We start from the raw sequence: 20,374 nt of genomic DNA, 5'->3' as shown, positions 1-20,374 counted from the left end.
CAAAGCCCCATTCAGCCTGGCCTTGACAAACACTTCAAGAGAGGGGCATCTAAAACCTCCCTGGGCAACCTGTGCCTGTGCCTCATGGCCCTCATTGTGAAGAATTTCTTCCTGAAGTCTAATCTAAATCTCTTCCCTTCCAATTTAAAGCCATTCCCCTCTAGGCCTATCACTACATGCACTTGTAAAAAGTCCCTCAGCTTTCTTGTAGGCCTCCTTCAGGTACTGGAAGGCTGCTATAAGGTCTCCCCGGAGTCTTCTCCAGGCTGAACAACCCTAACTCAGCCTGTCCTCATAGCAGGGGTTCTCCAGCCCTCTGATCATTATGACCCTTTTCTGGACCTGTTCCAACAGTTCCATATCCTTATGTTGAGGATTCCAGAACTGGACGCAAGACTCCAGGTGGGGTTTCAAAAGAGAAGAGGGGAAGAATCTGCATCCTTGACGTGCTGGCCATGCTTCTTTTGATGCAGCCCACAATACGTTTGGCCTTCTGTGCTGTGAGCACACATTGCTGGCTCATGTCAAGCCTCTTATTAATCTGCACCCCCAAGTCCTTCTCTGCAGGAGATGTTGTCCCCCATCCTGTATTGAAACTGTGAATTGCCTCGACCCAGGTGTAGGACTTTGCACTTGGCCTTGTTGAATCTCATGAGGTTCACACAGGCCCACTTCTCCTGCTTGTCCATGTCCCTCTGGATGACATTCTGTTCTTCTGCTGTGGCAACTGCACCATTCAGCTTGGTGTCATCTGCAAACATGTTGAGGGTGTGCTCACTCTCACTGTCTAGATCATTGATGAAAATATTAAACAGCAGAGGTCCCAGTATGGACCCCTGAGGGGACACTGCTTGTCACAGATCTCCAGACAGACATTGAGCTGTTGACCGCTACTTCCTGAATGTGACTCTCTTTTAGGTGACTTTTATGCCTTAGATTAAAAGTCATCTTGGCTTCTGCACTTTGGCAAGCAGAAGCTGTCTAAGTATGTGCTATAATGGCATTCATTTTATGGCAGGGGCAATTAGGTGTTATTAAAAGTTATAGTGTCCTTGGATCCACTCTTGGGGAATATGAAGTCCTGTGTTATACTCAGGAAACAAAAATAATGTTCTCTAACTTTGTTAAAATATCGTTCTGCTGTCATATGGATGATGAATCAGTGCTTTAAGAAAGAGAATTTCTACTCTGACTAGTGCTCTGTGGTCTCAAAGCTATAGGTGAATTTCCTGCAAAAGCCAGTTTGTCGAAGAATACTTAGGATTCTTTTATTAACTTGATTTGTAGTGTGGGGTTTTTTAATGTAAAAACTCCTGTGACTTTCCTTAGAAGTAGCCAAAAAAATTACAGGGGAAGCAGAAGGTAGATAAGATGGAAAGTAAATTTTCCACTCTTTATTTGGGAGATTAGTCTTACCACTACTCTTGTTGTTGTTGTTTTTGTTTTGAAGGGTAGAGGTTATGTCTTATCAGTATGTCTCTCTGAATAGTTCCATTCATTTATTCTTTTTGCTTTGTATATGGTCTTAGCACTGTTTAATATACTCAGTTAAAAAAAGTCCTGTTGTGTAATTTGATTTGATAGCTGGTTATATTTATATATAAATATGCAGGTGGAGCAGAGGTGCCTGAGTAATCTTTCAGGTGCATTTTAACATGCCATAGTAGCTGCTTATAAATTTGGAGTGGGGTACTGGTGTTAAGGGAGGAGAAAACATACTGAAGACACCAAACGTTTTTTTTTCAGATCTATTCCTTTTTCATGTTTCCTCTGTAAAATGTTTTAAAATTAAGTTAAACTTGCTTTTTATCAAAATAAATGGCCATTGGCACTTAAACGTTCAGGTTTTGCCTTAAAACCCTTTTGGTCTGGTGCAGATTATAGCCTGCCTGCCTTCTCACCTTGGTGTTAGTAAACCTGCATTTATTCCACGTCTCTAAACTGCCTTGGCAGTGTGGCAAATCCTAGCAGAGTGGGCATGTTCCTTCTGACATTTCAGTTCATCTATTGAAACGTGCCTCTATGTCCCTGTTGTAGCATCTTAAATGTACTGATACTAGCCAAATACTTCCACACCAAGTACTCATATTCATATCCATATGTGAGTATGTTTGTGTATGCATTCATATAGATTATTGTGTTCATACTTAAGTGTTTATATACAGAATATATCTGTAGCAGTCAATGTAATGGAAGGTTGATTTATTTATTTATTTATTTTTCCTGAGGAAAGGTTTTAAAGTATAGGGAAAATCCACATGCTGACTCTTAAATAAAATGGCAGACATCATAAATTGCAGGTGCTTTCTGTAATGCGTGTTTAAAATTTCCTGCAGTTCTTTCATTTGCCACACATCAGTTCAGAAAACAAATTAAGTTACTTAAATGCCTCTTGGCTCTCTAAAGAGGATCTAGCTTGTTTTTCTGTTTAACAGTAAAATGTATATAGAGAGAAACCGGCACACTGCCGACTGTGGACTTGAACCAGCTCTTGAGCCACAGGAGAATTCTGAAATTAGTTTTCTCATCAGAGTTTTGAGAAGTCTTATTTATGAATGGACGGCTGTCTAACAAAGTTAAATAGCAGTACGTGGAAACCTGTCTGCTTTGCTTTTTCATTTCTATGCAGACATGATGTGGAGTATTAAATTCTTTTCGTTCTCTGTTCTAGTTAAGACTTTTTCCTTCTCTTTCAATCATTTTAATTATACAGAGTGTGTACCTCTTTGTACTTTAAAACATTTCAGTAATTACAGGAAATTTCTAGAAGAGAAGTCAAATAGATGCTTGCTTAGACACACCTTTTAACCTTTAAGTTGAGTTATAAAAGCTATGCCTTCGATATTTTTACAGCTATTCTTATTGCCTTCTAACAGAATATGCTTTGCTTAGCTTCAATTACTCCTGTGTTTTTTTTCTTGCATATAATAGGTTTTATGTTCATCTCTAAAGATGAAAATCTTAACGTGTTGTGTTGTTAAAGATTGTCTACTGAAATTATATTTAATGATATACTTACAAAGTAGAGCTAAATGTTACTAATATACACATAAAAGTTATCAGAAAATAGTAACAAGTATTAGAACAACTTGGTTTTAATGCTGCTTTTTTCCTTTTAGAACTTAAAGTGGTGGTGGTTTTTGTCTATGATAATTGCATAGATACATTGTGCTGTTGTTCCCTGAGACAATGTTATATGGAAGTCTTTCCCTTTCTTAGTGTTCAGCTGTGATAGCTTAAATAGAGGGAAGAAAATTTCTGCTGAGCCTTGTGACTGTAATGAGAGTAAAGAGGCTCCATGGTTAATGATGCTGGACATTAACATGCTTCTTCCTTTTGCTTGACTGAAACCAAGTTTTTTTTCTGTTTTTAACACAAGTACATTGTAAAAGTGTAAGAAGAAAAAATTAAAAAGTGTGTTGTCTTTCATTCTCCCCAAGAAAGGGAGTTCCGTGCTCCATCTTTGGGATCTTTGGAAAATTGTATGAAGCTTTCTCAGATGACTGTCCAGGGACTTCAGCAGTTCAAGTCGCCTCTTTTGCAGCTGCCTCACATTGAAGAGGACAACCTTAGGCGGGTCTCCAATCATAAAAAGGTATAAAACTATGAATTATGCTTGGTAATGTCTTAAAACATTTTCTGTTACTAATTTTACCTATTTGCCTATAAGGAAGCAAGATCATGAACTAACTGAGAGAATAAAATTTATTTATTTTTTCAGGAATTCAGTGCATTACTTCCTAGATCTGTGTTTCTTTAAAGTCCATCTCAGGAGATGAACATAAAAGATCAGTCCCCATGGACCTCACAAACAGAAAAAAGTTTCCCTCTTATTACAGAGTACTACCTCCGATTTAATATCACTTTATTTCCAGAATATAGCTGGACTATCCTACTGTGATTTTTTTTTTTTAGCTTGTTTGGCTTTACATCATTCTTAATCTAGTTTCATAGATTCATTAAATAGTTTGGGTTGGCACGAACCTTAAAGATCATCTAATTCCAACCCCCCTGCCACGGGCAGGGACACCTCCCACTAGATCAGGCTGCCCAAGGTCTCATCCAACTTCGCCTTGAACACCTCCAGGGATGGGGCAGCCACACTTCCCTGGGAAACCTGTTCCAGTGTCTCACCCTCATAGTGAAGAAATTCTTCCTTATGTCTAGTCTAAATCTGCCCCTCTGCAATTTATACCAATTGCCACTAGTCCTGTCACTACAAGCCTTTGTAAACAAAGTTTGGTAGAAAATAGATTTGGAATGTAACAGAGGAGTTCATAAAAAGGAAAAAAAACCCAAAAAATTACTATGGGAAGTATTTCAGATTTTGTGATCCTTTATGTATGAAAGAGTATGCTTTAAAAAGCTATAGCTATGTACTTGTACTTGGATAAGCGTTGATATTTGTAGAATTTAAGGACAAAAAAGTCTAGTCTTGTCTGAATACCTGCATGCATCTCTTCACTCTTTTTCACTGACTCTTTATTCAGACCTGCTTGTTTGACTGTAGTAGATCTTGTAGGAATGTCTGGTTAGAAACAAACAATTATCTTCTAAAAGAAGCTGTTGACTTTTTTGACATTCTTATTACAATGGTTAATTTGGCTCAATCTTAAAAATATTCTTTTTGTGTAATGGAAGTATTGTTTAGTTTTAATGACAGGTGATATTTAAATGCTTCTGTATTAGTGGTATAAGAGAATTCTTAAATATTGTGGATTTTTTTTATCCCCTTTGAAGATGCTTGTTTATCAAATAGTCAAGTAGTCTTTTCCTTCGGATGAAGTAAGAGTAATTTTTTATCGGTATCATCAAACACTTATTTCTCTTAATGCAGCCCTAAACTACAGGGAGCATACAAAAAAGTACATAATTTTAGATATATTTTTTGATGTGCAGTGTAACTAAGTGGAGAAAAATCAAGGATTTGGCTATCTTGTAATCTCATCTGTCCTTCTCCTGCATGAAGGAAGAGACCAATTTATTAGGCTTGTTTGTACAGGATTGGAGGTATGATCAGTCTACCTGGATGCGTGAAGTAGTTTTTAAGAAAATATATCTGTAATCGTGAAGTGATGGACTGTTTAGACAGGTCTGAGTTCATTTTATCCTTCTAATTCTGCTCTGCAAATCTGAAAATGAATGGTTTTAGGTTTGTTTGCAGTCCAGTATGAAAAAAAACTCCAGCAAACTCATACTTGTTCCTGTTAACATAAATCTTAAAGCTCCGAAGTACTCTATATAAATAACCTGATTAGTAAGATTTCTTGGCTAGGCTTTCTGGAAAAGCTGGCTAAAATAAGTTTTATAAGAAATGTATCCAGTTTCTAAAGGGTGAGGTACCAAGGAGCACACCAATGTTCAAAGCAGTGCTATTTAGTAGGTTTGTTATATTGTTTCTCAAGAAATATGCTTGATAATTACCTAAAGTATAGGTTTTTTTATAAAAACAAATCAAATAGTTTATATGTATTAGAAATGTGGGGACACAATTTATTACAAATTGTGTAATCACAAATACACAATATATTATTAAGAGTTTCTTTGTGGGCTCTATTCTTTGCTACCATGCAACTTCCTTTTTTCAGTTTGTTTGTTTGTGTTTTTTTTAAATACAGTATAAAATCAAAAGTATTCAGGATTTGGTGAGTTTGAAAGGCTCTGATCGTCGCAATTTATTGCACTTCCTAGAAGATAAGAAATATGATGAAGTTATGGCTGTCCTTGGCAGCTTTCCACATGTCACTATGGACATAAAACCACAAGGTGAGTGGGAGGTCTTTCTGTATTATGTTGCTCTTCTGACATTTTGATATTCTGTTGGCAGTAAGTTTTGGAGGATGCCGGAACACAACTCACTTATTTATGTGGCCTGGAAATTGCATACTTTCTTGAGTGGTGGGCTCTCGTACTTTAGTCTGAAGTGATGAAGTACATCAAAACATTTCAGATTCCCAAGCGAGCAGTAGTTTCTCCTACAGGAGCTTATCTGATATTTCATCTGTTGATTTAATAATTCATGAGCAATGTAGAATTCTTGTTGAAATACCAGTTTTATTAGGTATCTTAAAGCTGTGCTTATTCCAGAATTTATGTGCAGCTAACTGCAGCATTGGGAGTCCTTTGAGATTGACTTGTAGACCCTGATGACTTAATATTCATGGGTTCCTTTGTGATAATCCTTGTATGGTTTTTATATCTAGCAGAGTTTGTCTGTGCTATGATTAGCTGCCTTTTTCTGTACACTGTTTTCAATGAATGTATAATGCTCTTCCTCTCTGAAAATGAGGTGGATTGTTAAGCAGTTCCCGTTAGGTAGCCTTTCAGTGGAAGGTGAATTGGTTCTCTGGTTGCCTTTCCTTTATCGGAGATCAGGGCTAGTAAATGTGAGATATTTGGAAAGTTGTTCTAATACTTGTTTCTAATTTATATTGTTACTCTGTTTGTAATGATCAAATTCAAAGTGTGATGTTTTGTTTGAGTGGCCTAATTTGTAGTTTGGCTTATGCATAGTGCTCAGAGAAGCCAAATTTTAATGGAAATGCCTGCTAAGAAAGCAATTGCCTTTTAAGCTTGGTGTTTCTAAAAGTTTGTGTTTTTTAAAGCAAAAAAAGTCTTTATCTTATTGTAGCATAGGATTGCTTGATATCTTCTTGTACACATTCTTGTTAATCTACTTAAATTTCAGTCTTGGAGTACCTTCCCATATTTTGGCAAGCAACCCTTTTCTGCCTGTAGACTTCACTTGTCCCACAGCTGTACTTGGGTGTGATGTGGAGGATTAAACAATGAATATCCTTTTCTGTTAAGCTCGGCAGTAGTATTAGATAAAATAATACATGTGAAACTAGTGAATAGTAAAACTGCTTTCTCGGAGAGGGTGGGGGAATAAACATTTCTGCACTGGCCTATAATTATTCATCACCAATCTGGGGTATTCCCCTGTTCGTAGACTGGAGACATAAACTCCTTAGTGGCTTTCTCATGGGTTTTATGTTTGTTTTACTTAAAATAATGATTGCTGCTCTTTTATTTTCTTTTGCCTTCTACTTACAAAAGAATTAAATGCACAATTGCTAATGTGGCATTGAAATCGAGTTGTTAATCATATGAAAGTCAGCAAAATCAAAGTTATGATTCCCAGAGCAAATATAACAGTGTCTCTTTAGTTGTGTGTGGTATTTCATATTTCTAAAGTTTTATGCTTTCATATATAACGTGCAATACTACACTTATGGTTCCCAAAGCAGTTATAACTTTGAATTTTCTAACTTTCATACAATTAAAATTTCAAACTGAATGTTGCAATATTTTAGTTTGCTTATTTACCAGCCCTCATCCTGATAGTGTAGTTGAGGTTGTAACTGATGTACTAAATAATATTTTGAAATTTTTTTTTTTGTTAAAAATTCTGGAATTCTTATGCTTATATTTAGACATAACAGAAAAAATGTTTACTTGAAAAAGGGCTTTGAAGATGTTTAATAGATGCATTGTTTTTCTTTTTACACTAGTTTTGGATGATGAAGACAGCAACAATATTACAGTAGGTTCTCTTGTCACTGTTCTGGTCACGCTCACAAGACAGACCATGGCGGTAAGTATCAAGAGTACTTGTTCTTTTAGGGTAACTGCAAGTGTATGCTAATGAACAGGCATTGCTTCTTTGCAAGCTAACAGTGTTTCATAAGTATAACTGCAAAATGAAAATTTGAAATTGAGAACTTGTGTTCTTAATCCTCTCCTCTGTTTTTGGTATGATTCCAGGAAAAGTTTCTCTTTCAGAAACAAAGTTCAGTCTGACCTGTTGCAGTTGTCTAGGGAACAGTAAAAGAATATGGCAAATGATACTGCCCTGAGGTTTGTAAATAACAGGAAAAGAGACATTTAGAAACTTAATTCTTGAACTAGAATCAAGTATTCACTCAAGTCTCTAGGATGGTGTTTGATTTCACTTTATGTGGGCTCATAATGTTACAGATCTCTTGAGTGTTTTAGACACTTATGAAAGAAACTTGTTCCATGCATGCAGAACATACATAAAATAAAGAAGGTATGAGTGGCACATGAAGAGAGTGGGCTGCTGAATGCATAGTAATATGGCATAACCAAAATACTATCACACCCTAGTAGTTAAACTTCTGACCTGTGCTTATTTTTTAGCATAAAATGTAGCAATGGCTCTCTTTGGACAGAAAACTTAATGCACAGAAACTAAAACTTCTACCGAAGAATGCCTACAGTGTCTCTTCTTGCATATGTAATATTCAGATGATTGTCTAAGTAAATGGAAAGTCTTGAGTTATGCTTCCAAGTTAAGGCATACATCCGAGTGTAACAGCAGGGATCAGAGTAGCCACTGAAGCCAGTTCAGCAGAAAGCAGCCTATATCAATGCAAGTAGCATATTCATGCTGTGGAATTTCAGAATGCGTTATCTTAATGATAACTGAGGATGCAGTAGGTAGAAAGTACAAGTGTATCACTATTATGAACCTTAAAAATGAAGGAAACTGAGAATTAGATTGTGAACTGTACTTAGAAATTAATTAAAATATCTGATAACATACAGAAAATTAATTTAACATTTTGTATATGGACACCATTAGGCAGTCCGGCATTGAAATACATGACCTAAAAACTACAGCTAGCCTTTTTTATGGTGGTATCTCTTACTTGCCATCTTTATGTAAGCTCATTACTTAATACTTAATGCCATGTGAAGAAATGCACAAAAATATTCTATTTGCATAGAGGCATTCTAGACTACAGAATACTAACATTGTGTTTTGTCGTAACGCTTCATATTTCTGGTTTGATTTGTTGTCCTGTGTCCCTGACTAGCTCTGCAGCTGTTGAAGTTTTTAATGCTCTGACAGCTGCAGCAGAATTTGCATTTTACTACTGCTTGCTTTTTGTCATACAGGATTTCTGTGCTTTATAAAACAAGTAGATTCTTTAGAACAAGATTACATGTTGTTACTGAGTTTCTTTATAATGTTACTGATGGAAAAATCCTAGACCAAATGTTCAAAATAGTGTTTAATTTTGATCTGTTCATCCTATGTTGTTTGTCAACGATAAAAGAACTTGCCATGAGTAAAACACTTAGACCTGATTTAGGTGATTTATTTTAAGTACAAATATAAAATAATAATTTGCTCTTTTGGTGCAGAGCAGTGGCATTAATAGTTTTCACATGTTTCTTTAACCAGGAAGTGTTTGAAAAGGAACAGTCTATATGTGCAGCGGAAGAGCAACCAACAGAAGATGGGGTAAGTGGAAAAATGAGCATTCCTAGCTAGCTAACTTAAGAGAAACAATCTTTCAGATCTGGAGTGGCTAATTGTGCGCTTCTCAAGCACTTTTTCAGAAACGCCTACTGAAGTGTCTCGAGCTATGCTTTCTAACTTTGGTTCTCATCTTAAAATGCTAAAGTATAGCGTATGCCTGAAATTTAATGAACAGAATAAATATTTCAAATACTGCTATCCTACAGCAAGGAGATGCCAACAAAGCTAAGAGCAAGGGATGGCAGCAAAAGAATAAAGGAACCAAGAAAGCTTCAAAATCAAAGAAAAAGAAGCCATTGAAAAAGAAACCTGTGCCACCTTCGTTGCAGCCACCAAAACAGCAGAAGCAAAAACAAGCTAATGGGGTAACTGATACATTCATTGATGTTTTAGTATTTTGTTCAGCTTATCACTCCTGATGGAGTTTTTGTCTGCTGCATTTCATTCTGTGCTTTTGCAAAGTATATCTTCTGGTAAATTAGGTAGCATTAGTTCCTTTATGCTCCCACTGCGTGGTGTTTTCTCCACCTCCCGGACTATGTTGTAGGTACTTTCTTTTTCCTTTCTTATGACTTTTTTTTTTTTTTGAAATGCAACCCCAGAATTAAATCCTGTTTTCTGTTCATGTTGCAGATGCCATATGGAGAAGGAAGATTGCTTCCTTGCTCCTCTTGGCACACGAGGTGAAAAGGATTAATCCTCACTGTAGACGTACTCTGTAACGTGAGGAAAGGAAATAAGAACTATGACCTTAAGACAAGTGTTGTGAATGCTGTGTACTACAATAGTGCAGAGAAACTAACTTAGAGGGTTTTTTCTTTCTTTTTTTTAAGGAAGTAGCTGCGAAGGAAGAAGAGGAGGACGTCTCGGATAAAGGAAGCGAATCTGAAGAAGAAGAAACAAACAGAGACTCTCAAAGTGAAAAAGATGATGGAAGTGACAGAGACTCTGACAGAGAACAAGATGAGAAGCAAAACAAAGATGATGAAGCTGTAAGCTTTACTTTTTCTTGAAGGGTAATGTTGCCTCTGGGGTTGAGAGAAAATGCATTTTAATCCTCTAGCATCCCCTTAGGCTAGGCAACACTAGGATGAAGGAGTAATACCAGTTCTCCAGAGGTTTTCAGACCTCATTCTGGCATAAGAGTGAGTCTGTTTAAGACAGTGCAGTGAAGGGTCTTTGCAGCATAGACAGAAAACTTTTTTTTAATGTTTACATGAATGTTTTCTGTAGTTTTACTGTTGCTTGATTTCTTTTTTTTTTTATTTTGCTTTTAGTTGTACCATATAACTTAATCTCTACTTACTACGTTTCCATTTTATAATGTGTAGTGTAGCGCAAGAACTTGTCACATGTATCATTTCCATGGGCTTTTTTAATGCAAAAGATGGCTAATGCACAGTTACTCTTTAAACTCATCTTTAACAGGAATGGCAAGAATTACAGCAAAGTATACAGAGAAAGGAACGAGCCCTTCTTGAAACGAAGTCAAAGATAACGCATCCTGTTTACAGTCTTTTTTTCCCTGAGGTTAGTAATAAAAAACATTATAGTTGTGAAGCACAAGAATATAATACAAATTTACTTGCTCTTTTCATATTTTTCAGTGAATACTGGGCCAATTAAAGTGTCTAATACTTAAAGTTGCTAATCTTCATTTTAAAGTCTCAATTTATAAAAACCTCTTAAACTCCTTCAGATACTTTCCCAAAAACTCCTAATGTATTGTTCTTTCTATCCATTTCCCAGAGACTTGCAAACTTGTATAGAATTTACAGTTTCTTTTTGATGGTAATAATGCTTGCCTTTTTTTTCCTGATCTACTACATATAGATTCAGAATGAAGTGTTTCAAATATATAGGGATCTAAATTATAGTCATTACCTTCTCTCTGGTGCAATGGAATATGAAAGGACAGCAGTGGCTCCAATATAGAGTATTTGCTCTTTGACTGCAAGTGCCTATGAGTGGAGGAGGAGGTCTCTCCTATGTTAACACTAATGACGAGAGTTTTGGGGGTCATTTGAATCATCAGATCATTTTGGCTTGCTGTTTGACTTCAAGTCTCAATAGTACAGTGTGGTGGCAAGACAGCATGCAGCTGTGGAAGATGGAGAGGGCTGGCAAAGGAGTCTTTCTACCACAATGTAGTCTGGAAGCAGTAGAAGCCAATTGTGGAACAGTCTTTCCTGTAGAGCTCAAAAATATAAGGTTGAGTGTGGATGGGTGTCAGAATGGGATGTATTTGAGTAGTGACTCAGTCTAGTAGATAGGCTGAGATGTCTTTTCAGCAGCCTTTAATGTTGAAAGTACGTTCTGATATATCAGTTGTTACACAAACAGCTAACCACTCCGTAGGTGTCTGAACAGCCATTATCGCAATGAAACCTTGAAAAAGATGGGATTTCTCAAAGCATACGTTTTGTGTTCTGAGCAAATAAGTTAGGTCTTTGGGAGGCAACCAGACTTGGAACCAGGATGAAAGAGTATTTGGCCACACTTTCTTTCCAGGCCGGTGGTTCAGATGGTTTCCTTTGCTTCCCTGCAGTCTGTCTAGGGGAACTAATCTAGAATCTCTTCTCTCCTGTTGTGCTCTTTTCAGTAACAGGGAGGGGTTGCAAGACTTCTCCTTGTGATTTAAAGGAGACAGTCGAGATGGGGAAGGACAGGAAAACATGAGAAAAAGAAGACACTGTATATTTTCCTCCCTCTTTTCAGTCACCAGGGCTCCTTGTGTATATCCTGTACAGTTTGTGTGTGCAAAGCATACTCTGCTGTCCTCATGCTTGTGATCATACTGTTCCTGCTGCTTTTTATTGAGTTCTGCCATCATTAGAAAGCAAAACGTGGGAAGCAAGACTGGTTGCTAAGGAGCCAGAGAAGATATACAAATATACCAAAGAAATTGTTCTCCTGAAGGTTATAGCTGAGAGTTGTGTGGCTTCATGACATTTAGTTTTGTAACAGCCGATCTTAACGCTGTATTTCCCTGATGCTGTTGGGTGCCCTTCTGTCTCTCAATGCAGCTTCCAGCAGTACACCAGCATAAAAAAGATGTACTGGCATTCTGCTCTTCTGGCTGCCTTAGATCATGTCTAATAGACAGCAGGGTCTTAATAGTTCCTTGCTGTACTGGCAGCTGGCTTTGGTCATCAGTCTAAGCTCAAACAGTGAGTATGCACTATGCCCAGTGCCACAGGGCCACTAACTATTCATATTTCTTTTTTACTGCACTGAGGGTTCCTTTGAAGACTTCTCTTAACTCTGTACAAAGCTGCTCAAGCTTGAGCTGTATGTTGCCAAGCTGCTGATGGATTTCATGATAAAACCTAAATACAGTACTATGCTAAAAAAAAAATCGAGGGCTGAGCTGAATGCTTGAACTTGAAAGATACACACATGTTATCTCATGGTACTGCGGTTGTAAATTTTCCAACCTGTCTCCACTGATCTCCTGAAAGTTGAATGCAACTGTACTTAGTGCTGTATCTGCAGTCGGAGTTTGTTCAGGTAGTTGATTTGCAGTGTCTGAAGAACAAAACCTGTAGTTACTCCCTGGTGGTGCTTTTCATCTGTGATTTAGACTTTGACTTGTATTGCTGTCATGGCCGGGATGCAGAGTTAGGGATGAAATGTTGTAGTTATACGAATCCCTATTTCCAGAACTTACGGATATTTGAGCGTGACTGAGCCCAATAGCTCTCAGGAAGCAGCGTTAACACTGTTTCATCTAAGTTTTGGGGCAGTCGATTACTCTGCCAGAGTCGCATCTTTAATCTGTGCAGGTTCCTAAATAATTACTTCTGCTCCTGCATCCATGGATCCAGAAAGCGCACAGATTGTACTTCTGACATTTTTAGGTAGAAAATGGCCCTGGTGTTCCAATTTCATGAACATACTGGTTCTCTGGCGTGCCAAACCTTGCACCCATCTGTTAAAGGGCATTTTGCCCACTTGCCTGTTAGCTTGCCAGATTCTCCCAGGCTTAAACTTTAAATTCCACCCAATAAGAGAGAGGAAAATGGCACTTCTGCACAGTTGTCCTTTCTATAAAAAAACAGTGGTACTTTGGGGTTGGGAGCTTTACTTCCAAAGAGTTTACTCTGTAGATTCCATTGAGCATTAAATCAATGTTTGTCACTTGTTCTGGTATTTCTTCTCTCTCCCCCCCCCCCCCCCCCCCCAAGCTATTATTTCTATCATTTTTTTGTGAACATCCAGTTGACAGTTTTGATCTTTGTTCTAAAAAAATTTCTTGCCATTGAGTGATGGAAACATATCCAATGTAAGTTAGTCAGCACAGTGTTTGGTAACAACAAATAAGGTATTGATACAAATACAGGCCCTTTTTTATGATCAGTCTAACATTTGGGTTGTCTAAAAGGTGTAGAGTTTTTCCCTAATGGTAAGATTATACTGTTAATAGTAAAATTTGAATGACACTACACTGGGAGGAAGTGTCAATCTGCTGGAGGGTAGGGAGGCTCTACAAAGGGATATGAGCAGACTGGGTTGATGGGTTGAGGCCAGTGGGATGAGGTTTAACAAGATCAAGTGCAGAGTCCTGCACTTGTGACACAAAAAAACCTCTGCAACGCTACAGGCTCAGGGAAGACTAACTGGAAAGCTGCTTAGCAGAGGAAGACCTGGGGTGCTGGTTAACAACTGACTCAACATGAGCCAGCTGTGTGCTCAGGTGGCTAAGAAAGCCAATAGCATTTTTGCTTGTATGGCTTGTATCAGAAACGGTATGGCCAGCAGGACTAGGGAAGTGATTCTCCCCCTGTACTCTTCCCTGGTGAGGTTGCATCTCGAATACTGTGTTCAGTTTTGGGCCCCTCACTATGAAAAAAGACATTGAGGTCCTGGAGTGTGTCCAGAGGAGGGCAAGGAAGCTGGTGAAGGGGCTGGAGAACAAGTATTAGGAAGAGCAGCTGAGGGAACTGGGGTTGTTTAGTCTGGAAAAGAGGAGGCCGAGAGGAGATGTTATTGGTCTCTACAACTACCTGAAAGGAGGTTGTAGAGAGGTGGTTGTTGGTTTCTTCTCCCAGAAGACAGGTGATAGGTCAAGAGGGAATAGCTTCAAGCTGTGTCAGGGGAAGTTTAGATTGGACATTAGGAAAATTTCTTCACAGAAAGCGTTCTCAAGCACTGGAACAGGCTGCTCAGGGAAGTGGTTGAGTCACCATCCCTGGAGGTGTTTAAAAGGTGAGTAGAAGAGGTGCTTAGGAACATGGTTTAGTAGTAGACAGATATGGTTGGAGTTGAAAGTCTTTTCCAACCTTATGAATCTATGATAAGGTTCAATTGATATTCAGTATTGAATATCTATTAAAATGCTTGAATATCTATTGAATATCTATTAAATTGAATATTGAATACCTATTAAAATTGAATATCTATTAAAATACTTCATAAATACGAAGTCGTCCCCTGTGGGAGACCACAGCGGGCTGAGAACCCCTGCTGACCGTACCCGGAAGGAGATCATGGGACAAGAAGTAGGCAGACGATATAGGACTGTGCAAGAAAGTAGTATCATCCAGTCTCAGATCATTTGTATATAATCTAATCCAATCATGCGGAGACGTGTGTGTTGATAAAGGGTGTAAGAGGCGTGTGTAAGATCAAGAGGGGGCTGACCAGCCTTGTAACTTCAATAAAAACTTGCTTCCACAGCACTGTGTCATGCCTCAACAGCGACAGTCCCCCAACCTAATTTTTAAGAAAAGACTTCAGGATGTGAAGGAAAGGAAACTTGTTTTGCAGTACTAAACTTCTTCGCAATAGAAAGGTTTCAGCTTCTGTTCAACCAAAGTGGATTTTGCCTAAAATGTGTGCCAGAGGGTTAACCAAAAAGAAATAGTGGTTAAATGGAGAGCAGTTGATGCTGAAGAGCTACAGTCTTTCCATTTGAGAATGGTTGTCTGCTGTTGAACTGCACCACTGCACCATAGTCTTTTGTGACTTTATCTGTCTTTTGGCATACCTTGCTTTATATGCTGACTTTCTTATCCACGCTGGATTTCTGTTGAAGGAACTAAGGTAGTATTATATTGCATGAAGTTGCTTGTTAATCCACTCTGGCTGCAATTTTTCAGAACGGTTCTGTGTCTCATGTGGTAGCTTAGGCTGAATATACAGAATGAAGCCTTTGGAGACCAGCAGTTACTTGTGATAACCTGTTTGCTTTCAGCATGCAGTATATACGGTATATTATTCATATCCATCCAAGGTTTTAAAACAATAGAAAACAAACCCAACAAAACATTGACAAACCCTCCCCCAAAGCTCCCACAAACCACCTCCTTTCTGTCTTTATTATAAGGACCATTGAAATGTAATTACCTGTGTAGGGACATAATTTTATGACTTCAATAATCCTGTTTTGCGTTTTTTTTTTTTTTTTTTTATGAAAGGAAAAACAAGAATGGTGGTGGCTATATATTGCAGATCGTAAGGAGCAGATGCTAATATGTATGCCATATCATGTTTGTACACTAAAAGATAAAGAAGAGGTAAGGTACTTGAATTTTCTTTTGGGGTATTAAGAAACTTTACTGAAGTGTCTTATGTTACGCAGATACATTTAGATGTTATTTTTTTTATTATTATGAAAATTATTTATTCATTACCTATCTTGAGATGGAAAACAAATTTTACTCTCCTGATAAAAGTAGATAACCTTTTAACTGAAAATTGATAATAGAGAAAGAAAAATAGTTGAAGACTACTTTCAAGTTTCTGTGCAGAATGTGTGAGGTTGCCGCTTATATCAAAAGCTGATGAAAACCAAGATTCACACACAAAGATCATTCCTAAAGCTATTCAAACGTGAGAAATAATTTTCTTCTGTAAAGCAGAGGCTGTGACTAATTAAGCTCAGCTCATATGAACATTTTTGAGACTGCAACCTTTGGCTGTGTTCTTTGATGCATTTTGTTCTTTGGAACTACTTTATGTTAAATTTCAAGTAACAGTTAAAACAAATAGACTGAGGGTGTAAGTCTAACCTGTTTGGGTTGTTGAGATTTAGGAAGCATACGACAGGGTGAAATGGGGTACTTAATGTGGAGTTACTTTGATCTAATTCAGGAGAAAATACAATGCAATTATTCAACTCTCATGGAAGGTACTGTGCTTGGGTTTTCTGTCTCTTTTGTGGGTATTATATTATGTAGAGATTTTCAAAGAAGTGTGACTTATAAGAAGCTAAAATTTTTTAAGAAAAATATTTTTCTATAGTAGTATTTATTGCCCATTAGAATACTCAGTTACTAGTTTTAATGTGTCACTTGAAAGCAGTAAGAATTTACGGCATGCATTCTGTTTTGTAGGTAGAGCTGAAGTTCCCAGCACCAGGCAAGCCTGGAAACTATCAGTATACAGTTTATTTAAGATCGGATTCATATATGGGACTGGACCAGATTAAACCATTGAAGGTGACATTTAGTTGTGTTTTACATTTTTATTATATCAAATGCTACTTCATATGACCCAAAAGTCCTGATACCTTTAAGAATTAAGCTGTACTAATTTTAAAGCAGTGGTAAGGAGGGACTTGGAAGCAGTTTCTACGTGATGCCAATAGTGACAGTTTTGTGATGGATTACATGAGACTACAGTTTGTGATGCTTTCCTGTGCCTCTGTATTCTAATACACATTTCTCATATTTGATCTCTTTGGTATGGTTGGTTCTGGCTTTATACCCTCAAGTCTGCCATGCCATTTCCCTGCCCTTAGTCCTAGATGTTTGCAGCTAGTGAGAAAAATCTGGCATGTTTTTTTTTTTCTGAAAGTAGTTGTTGGATTTGTTTTGGTTTTTAGGAGGGTTGTTTTTGTTTTGTGGCTTTTTTCAACTGTCAGTTTCATGTGCTGTGTAATTTCTTTTTCAGGTGTCTTTCCCCCCCCCCCCCCCCCCAATTGGTGTGTATCGTCTGTAACCCTTTTTCCCCTTTTTTATCTGATTCTAGCTGGAAGTTCATGAAGCAAAACCAGTGCCAGAAAATCATCCACAATGGGATACAGCAATAGAAGGTGATGAGGACCAGGAAGACAGTGAGGGCTTTGAAGACAGTTTTGAGGAGGAAGAGGAAGAGGAGGATGATGATGATTAAACAATATTATTGACTACAATATCTGCACACACTGCAAACTTTGGTCTGATGGTGGAACTGTACAATAATCAAGAAATGCAGTACAGAAGCTTTGAGAAGGCTGAGTTTAATTATACTTTACTGATTAAGAGTGCATTATGTAACTTCTCAGTGGAGGTGAAACAAATCTGTTGCCATTGATACACCTGGGAATATGCTTATGGCTCACTATAGCCCTCAAGTGCAGGATGGTGCATTTGTTTCAATTGAAAATAAAAGCTTTTTTATGATAAATGTCCAAAAGTGTGGGCTATGTATTGTCTGATCAGTCTAGGGTCCAATTTAAAAAAAAGGTACTGTTAGCTAGGAGTAAACTTTAAATAATTTTTTCTGCATTAGGAATTTCTTTTAGAAAACGTTTTGGTATATTTGACATTAAAAATCTCTTGATTGATTGAAACAACATCTGCTCAACTTTCAAACTTGATTGGTTCTGTGGTATTCATTAAATATTTTGCTGTGATACTGCTCACTCACATCATCATAGCTTTAAGAATCTGTTTTACTTACCTAGATCATTATAAATTGGCATCATCCCCATTGCCACATTCCATATATTCTGGAGGGCTGTTTTTTTTAGGACTGTTGTCTTTTTATGCCCGAGACTATAATGGAAATCAAACTTTCTTGACTCTGCTGTAGGATACTTATTAATGGCTTAAAACATTTTTAAGCCTTTATTTCATCAGATCAGCAGAAGATCTGAGTCTTTTGATAAACAAGATATCTGAAAGCAATTTTGGGACCATGTTATGTAAATTGATGGCTTTTGTGTAATACCTTTATGAAAGGTACATGCTGAAAGCTGAAGTATATTCTTAACACTGAATATACATGATGCTGTCAGAAGCATTTTAAGGGTAAAATACAACATGCAAAGAGGGCATGTTTTGTATCAATTTTGAATTCCCATCAATAAACTGGACAATTTGATGGCTGTTTGCATTTGTAATAATGTGCATCTCTGAGTTTTTTTTTTACCTTAGTCTCCTGCAAGGCTGTAAATAAGACAGTGATTCTATCCCTACCCCCGTTTGAAAAAAAAACAACGAAAACCAAACAAGTCAATTACAGAATAACTTCAGGAAGGAGAGAATCAAGGCTGTTAGTGTATGCATGGCTTGACGAAAGCCATGGATGGATTCTTCCTTTTCTTCCTCTCAAGAAAACAAATGGAAGTGGTTAATTAGAAGTTTCATTTCTATATTTCAGAATTCGCGCGAGTTCTACAGGTAGGAGCAGATGTATTTCTGTTCCTCTATACTGAACTATGAAAATGCAATGATATAAGATGTGACACTATCATACAGGAAAAATTCCATCCTATGAAAATTGCCCAAAGCCAGAATAGTTGCACACTAACTTGTGACCTTGTTTATTAGGAAGGGTTGTCACTTTAAATGCAAATTTACGTTGTTATATTCTTTGTAATTCTGATAGTTGCAAATAAAATTTGAAAATATTCTCAATGAGATTATGGTATCTTTCAAAGTATTTATGAAGTGCATTGTCCAAGAGGAACCTGTAAAGCAGAAACAGTGTCAGGTGTTCAAACTCAAAAACATGAAGACTAGGTTTAAATTAAATGGCTTGTACAGTTGATGCCTTTTAACTCCAATTTGTTTGCAAAATACGGTAGAGATTAAAAAAACCAAGAAAGTTGCATTCCATAGGCTTTCAAGCCAAATGCTGCACTGATGAGAGAAATGCTTGAGGAGGAGTCACCAAACTCATTATCTAGACAAAATTAACGCTAAACTTATGTTGTGCTACCAGAACAATTCTTTGTGAACTTTTGTGGTTGTTAAAAGTTGGTAAGTGGTTATAGTTAGATATGATTGGTAATAAGAGCATGGTGGGGCAGAGTGCGCTGACTACTGATGCCTAGATTTTACTATTAAAAGTTGAGGTATGTACTTGCAAGATGTGAATGCATTGAAGTGATTTTTAGAAAAAAGAAAAAAAAGAAAAAATAATGTCCTTGGTCTGAACGCTGAAGTGTTTTCTTCCTAAAAATTGAAGCTGGCAACTGGGATTGCACTGAAGGTCTGCAAACAAAGGGAAATTTTACTGAGCTCACAAAGACTACATCTAATACTATGTTGAATGTGAGTCTCTTGTGTAGTCAAGGTAACTTAAATGAAGATGTGAGGAAAAGAATTGCAGTGGTGTTGGAAGCCTTCCTAATGTAAAGAAGACCTGCTGATACTTTCTCTTCTGAAAATTTCAGCTGTATTGTTGTGCAGCATTTTACACCACTTTCAAGACAGATGCAAAAATGGGGCTGATGATCTATTTAAGAGCTTCATGCACTAAAAACCCCAGCTGTGGATGTGCAACTCCTGTGAGTGTTACTGCATTATTGAACTCTAAGTTGATCTCTTGTGTGGTGTGACAATTAATAACCCTTTTTTGAAGAACAATTTGAAGTATCCTTCAAAGCTTCAGTAACTGTCTGTTGAATAACTGCTACCGGGATGGGTAAAACTTTACCGGCAGTGGCAACATTTCATGTTCACTTTTGCATATGTGTTGCTTTTTGATGGGGTTTAGGAATTAATTCAGTTGAATTTACACAACTTTTCTGAAACTCTGGAATAGTAACTGAAGAGTAAAAAAGTTGTAGAAATAAAATCTAATTTGCTGCGATAGCCCTAGTGCAGTAGCGGGCCAAGTATAATTTGGATGCATCTAGTACTGTTTTCAGTGTGAAGAGTTATTTTTGCCCTTCTGCTGTCAGACTCCTTTTGATAACCTTTTGTTCTAGATCAGAATAGTAGCGCGTACAGCTGGAGTCTCCACCCAAGTGGAGGTGCTGCAGCTACCTTCAGGACTTCCAGAAGCCACTTGAAAAGGTTAGAAGTTGGACTTGGCTACAGTAGACAGGAAGGTGATGCAGAGCAACTGGCCCTGCTCTTTCTGGCC

General features: G+C 37.5%; 1 protein-coding gene across 1 annotated transcript in view; it reads left to right on the top strand.

Annotated features, from left to right (window-relative positions):
* The window catches only part of SEC63 (SEC63 homolog, protein translocation regulator), a 61,038-nt gene extending 41,639 nt beyond the window's left edge, over positions 1–19,399 (top strand). The window contains exons 12-21 of the mRNA XM_054062151.1: positions 3,441–3,595; positions 5,619–5,766; positions 7,515–7,597; positions 9,215–9,274; positions 9,499–9,657; positions 10,126–10,284; positions 10,721–10,822; positions 15,712–15,810; positions 16,630–16,734; positions 17,267–19,399. Coding sequence (XP_053918126.1) covers positions 3,441–3,595; positions 5,619–5,766; positions 7,515–7,597; positions 9,215–9,274; positions 9,499–9,657; positions 10,126–10,284; positions 10,721–10,822; positions 15,712–15,810; positions 16,630–16,734; positions 17,267–17,410 — 1,214 coding nt within the window. The 3' untranslated portion in view covers positions 17,411–19,399. The remainder of the gene's footprint in view (positions 1–3,440; positions 3,596–5,618; positions 5,767–7,514; positions 7,598–9,214; positions 9,275–9,498; positions 9,658–10,125; positions 10,285–10,720; positions 10,823–15,711; positions 15,811–16,629; positions 16,735–17,266) is intronic.
* The last annotated feature ends 975 nt before the right edge of the window (positions 19,400–20,374 follow it).

The sequence above is a fragment of the Cuculus canorus genome, chromosome 3 (assembly GCF_017976375.1).
Source record: "Cuculus canorus isolate bCucCan1 chromosome 3, bCucCan1.pri, whole genome shotgun sequence".
In the NCBI taxonomy this organism is placed as follows: domain Eukaryota; kingdom Metazoa; phylum Chordata; class Aves; order Cuculiformes; family Cuculidae; genus Cuculus; species Cuculus canorus.
The sequence above is the reverse complement of the archived record's forward strand: the minus strand, read 5'-3'. Positions and strand labels throughout refer to the sequence as shown.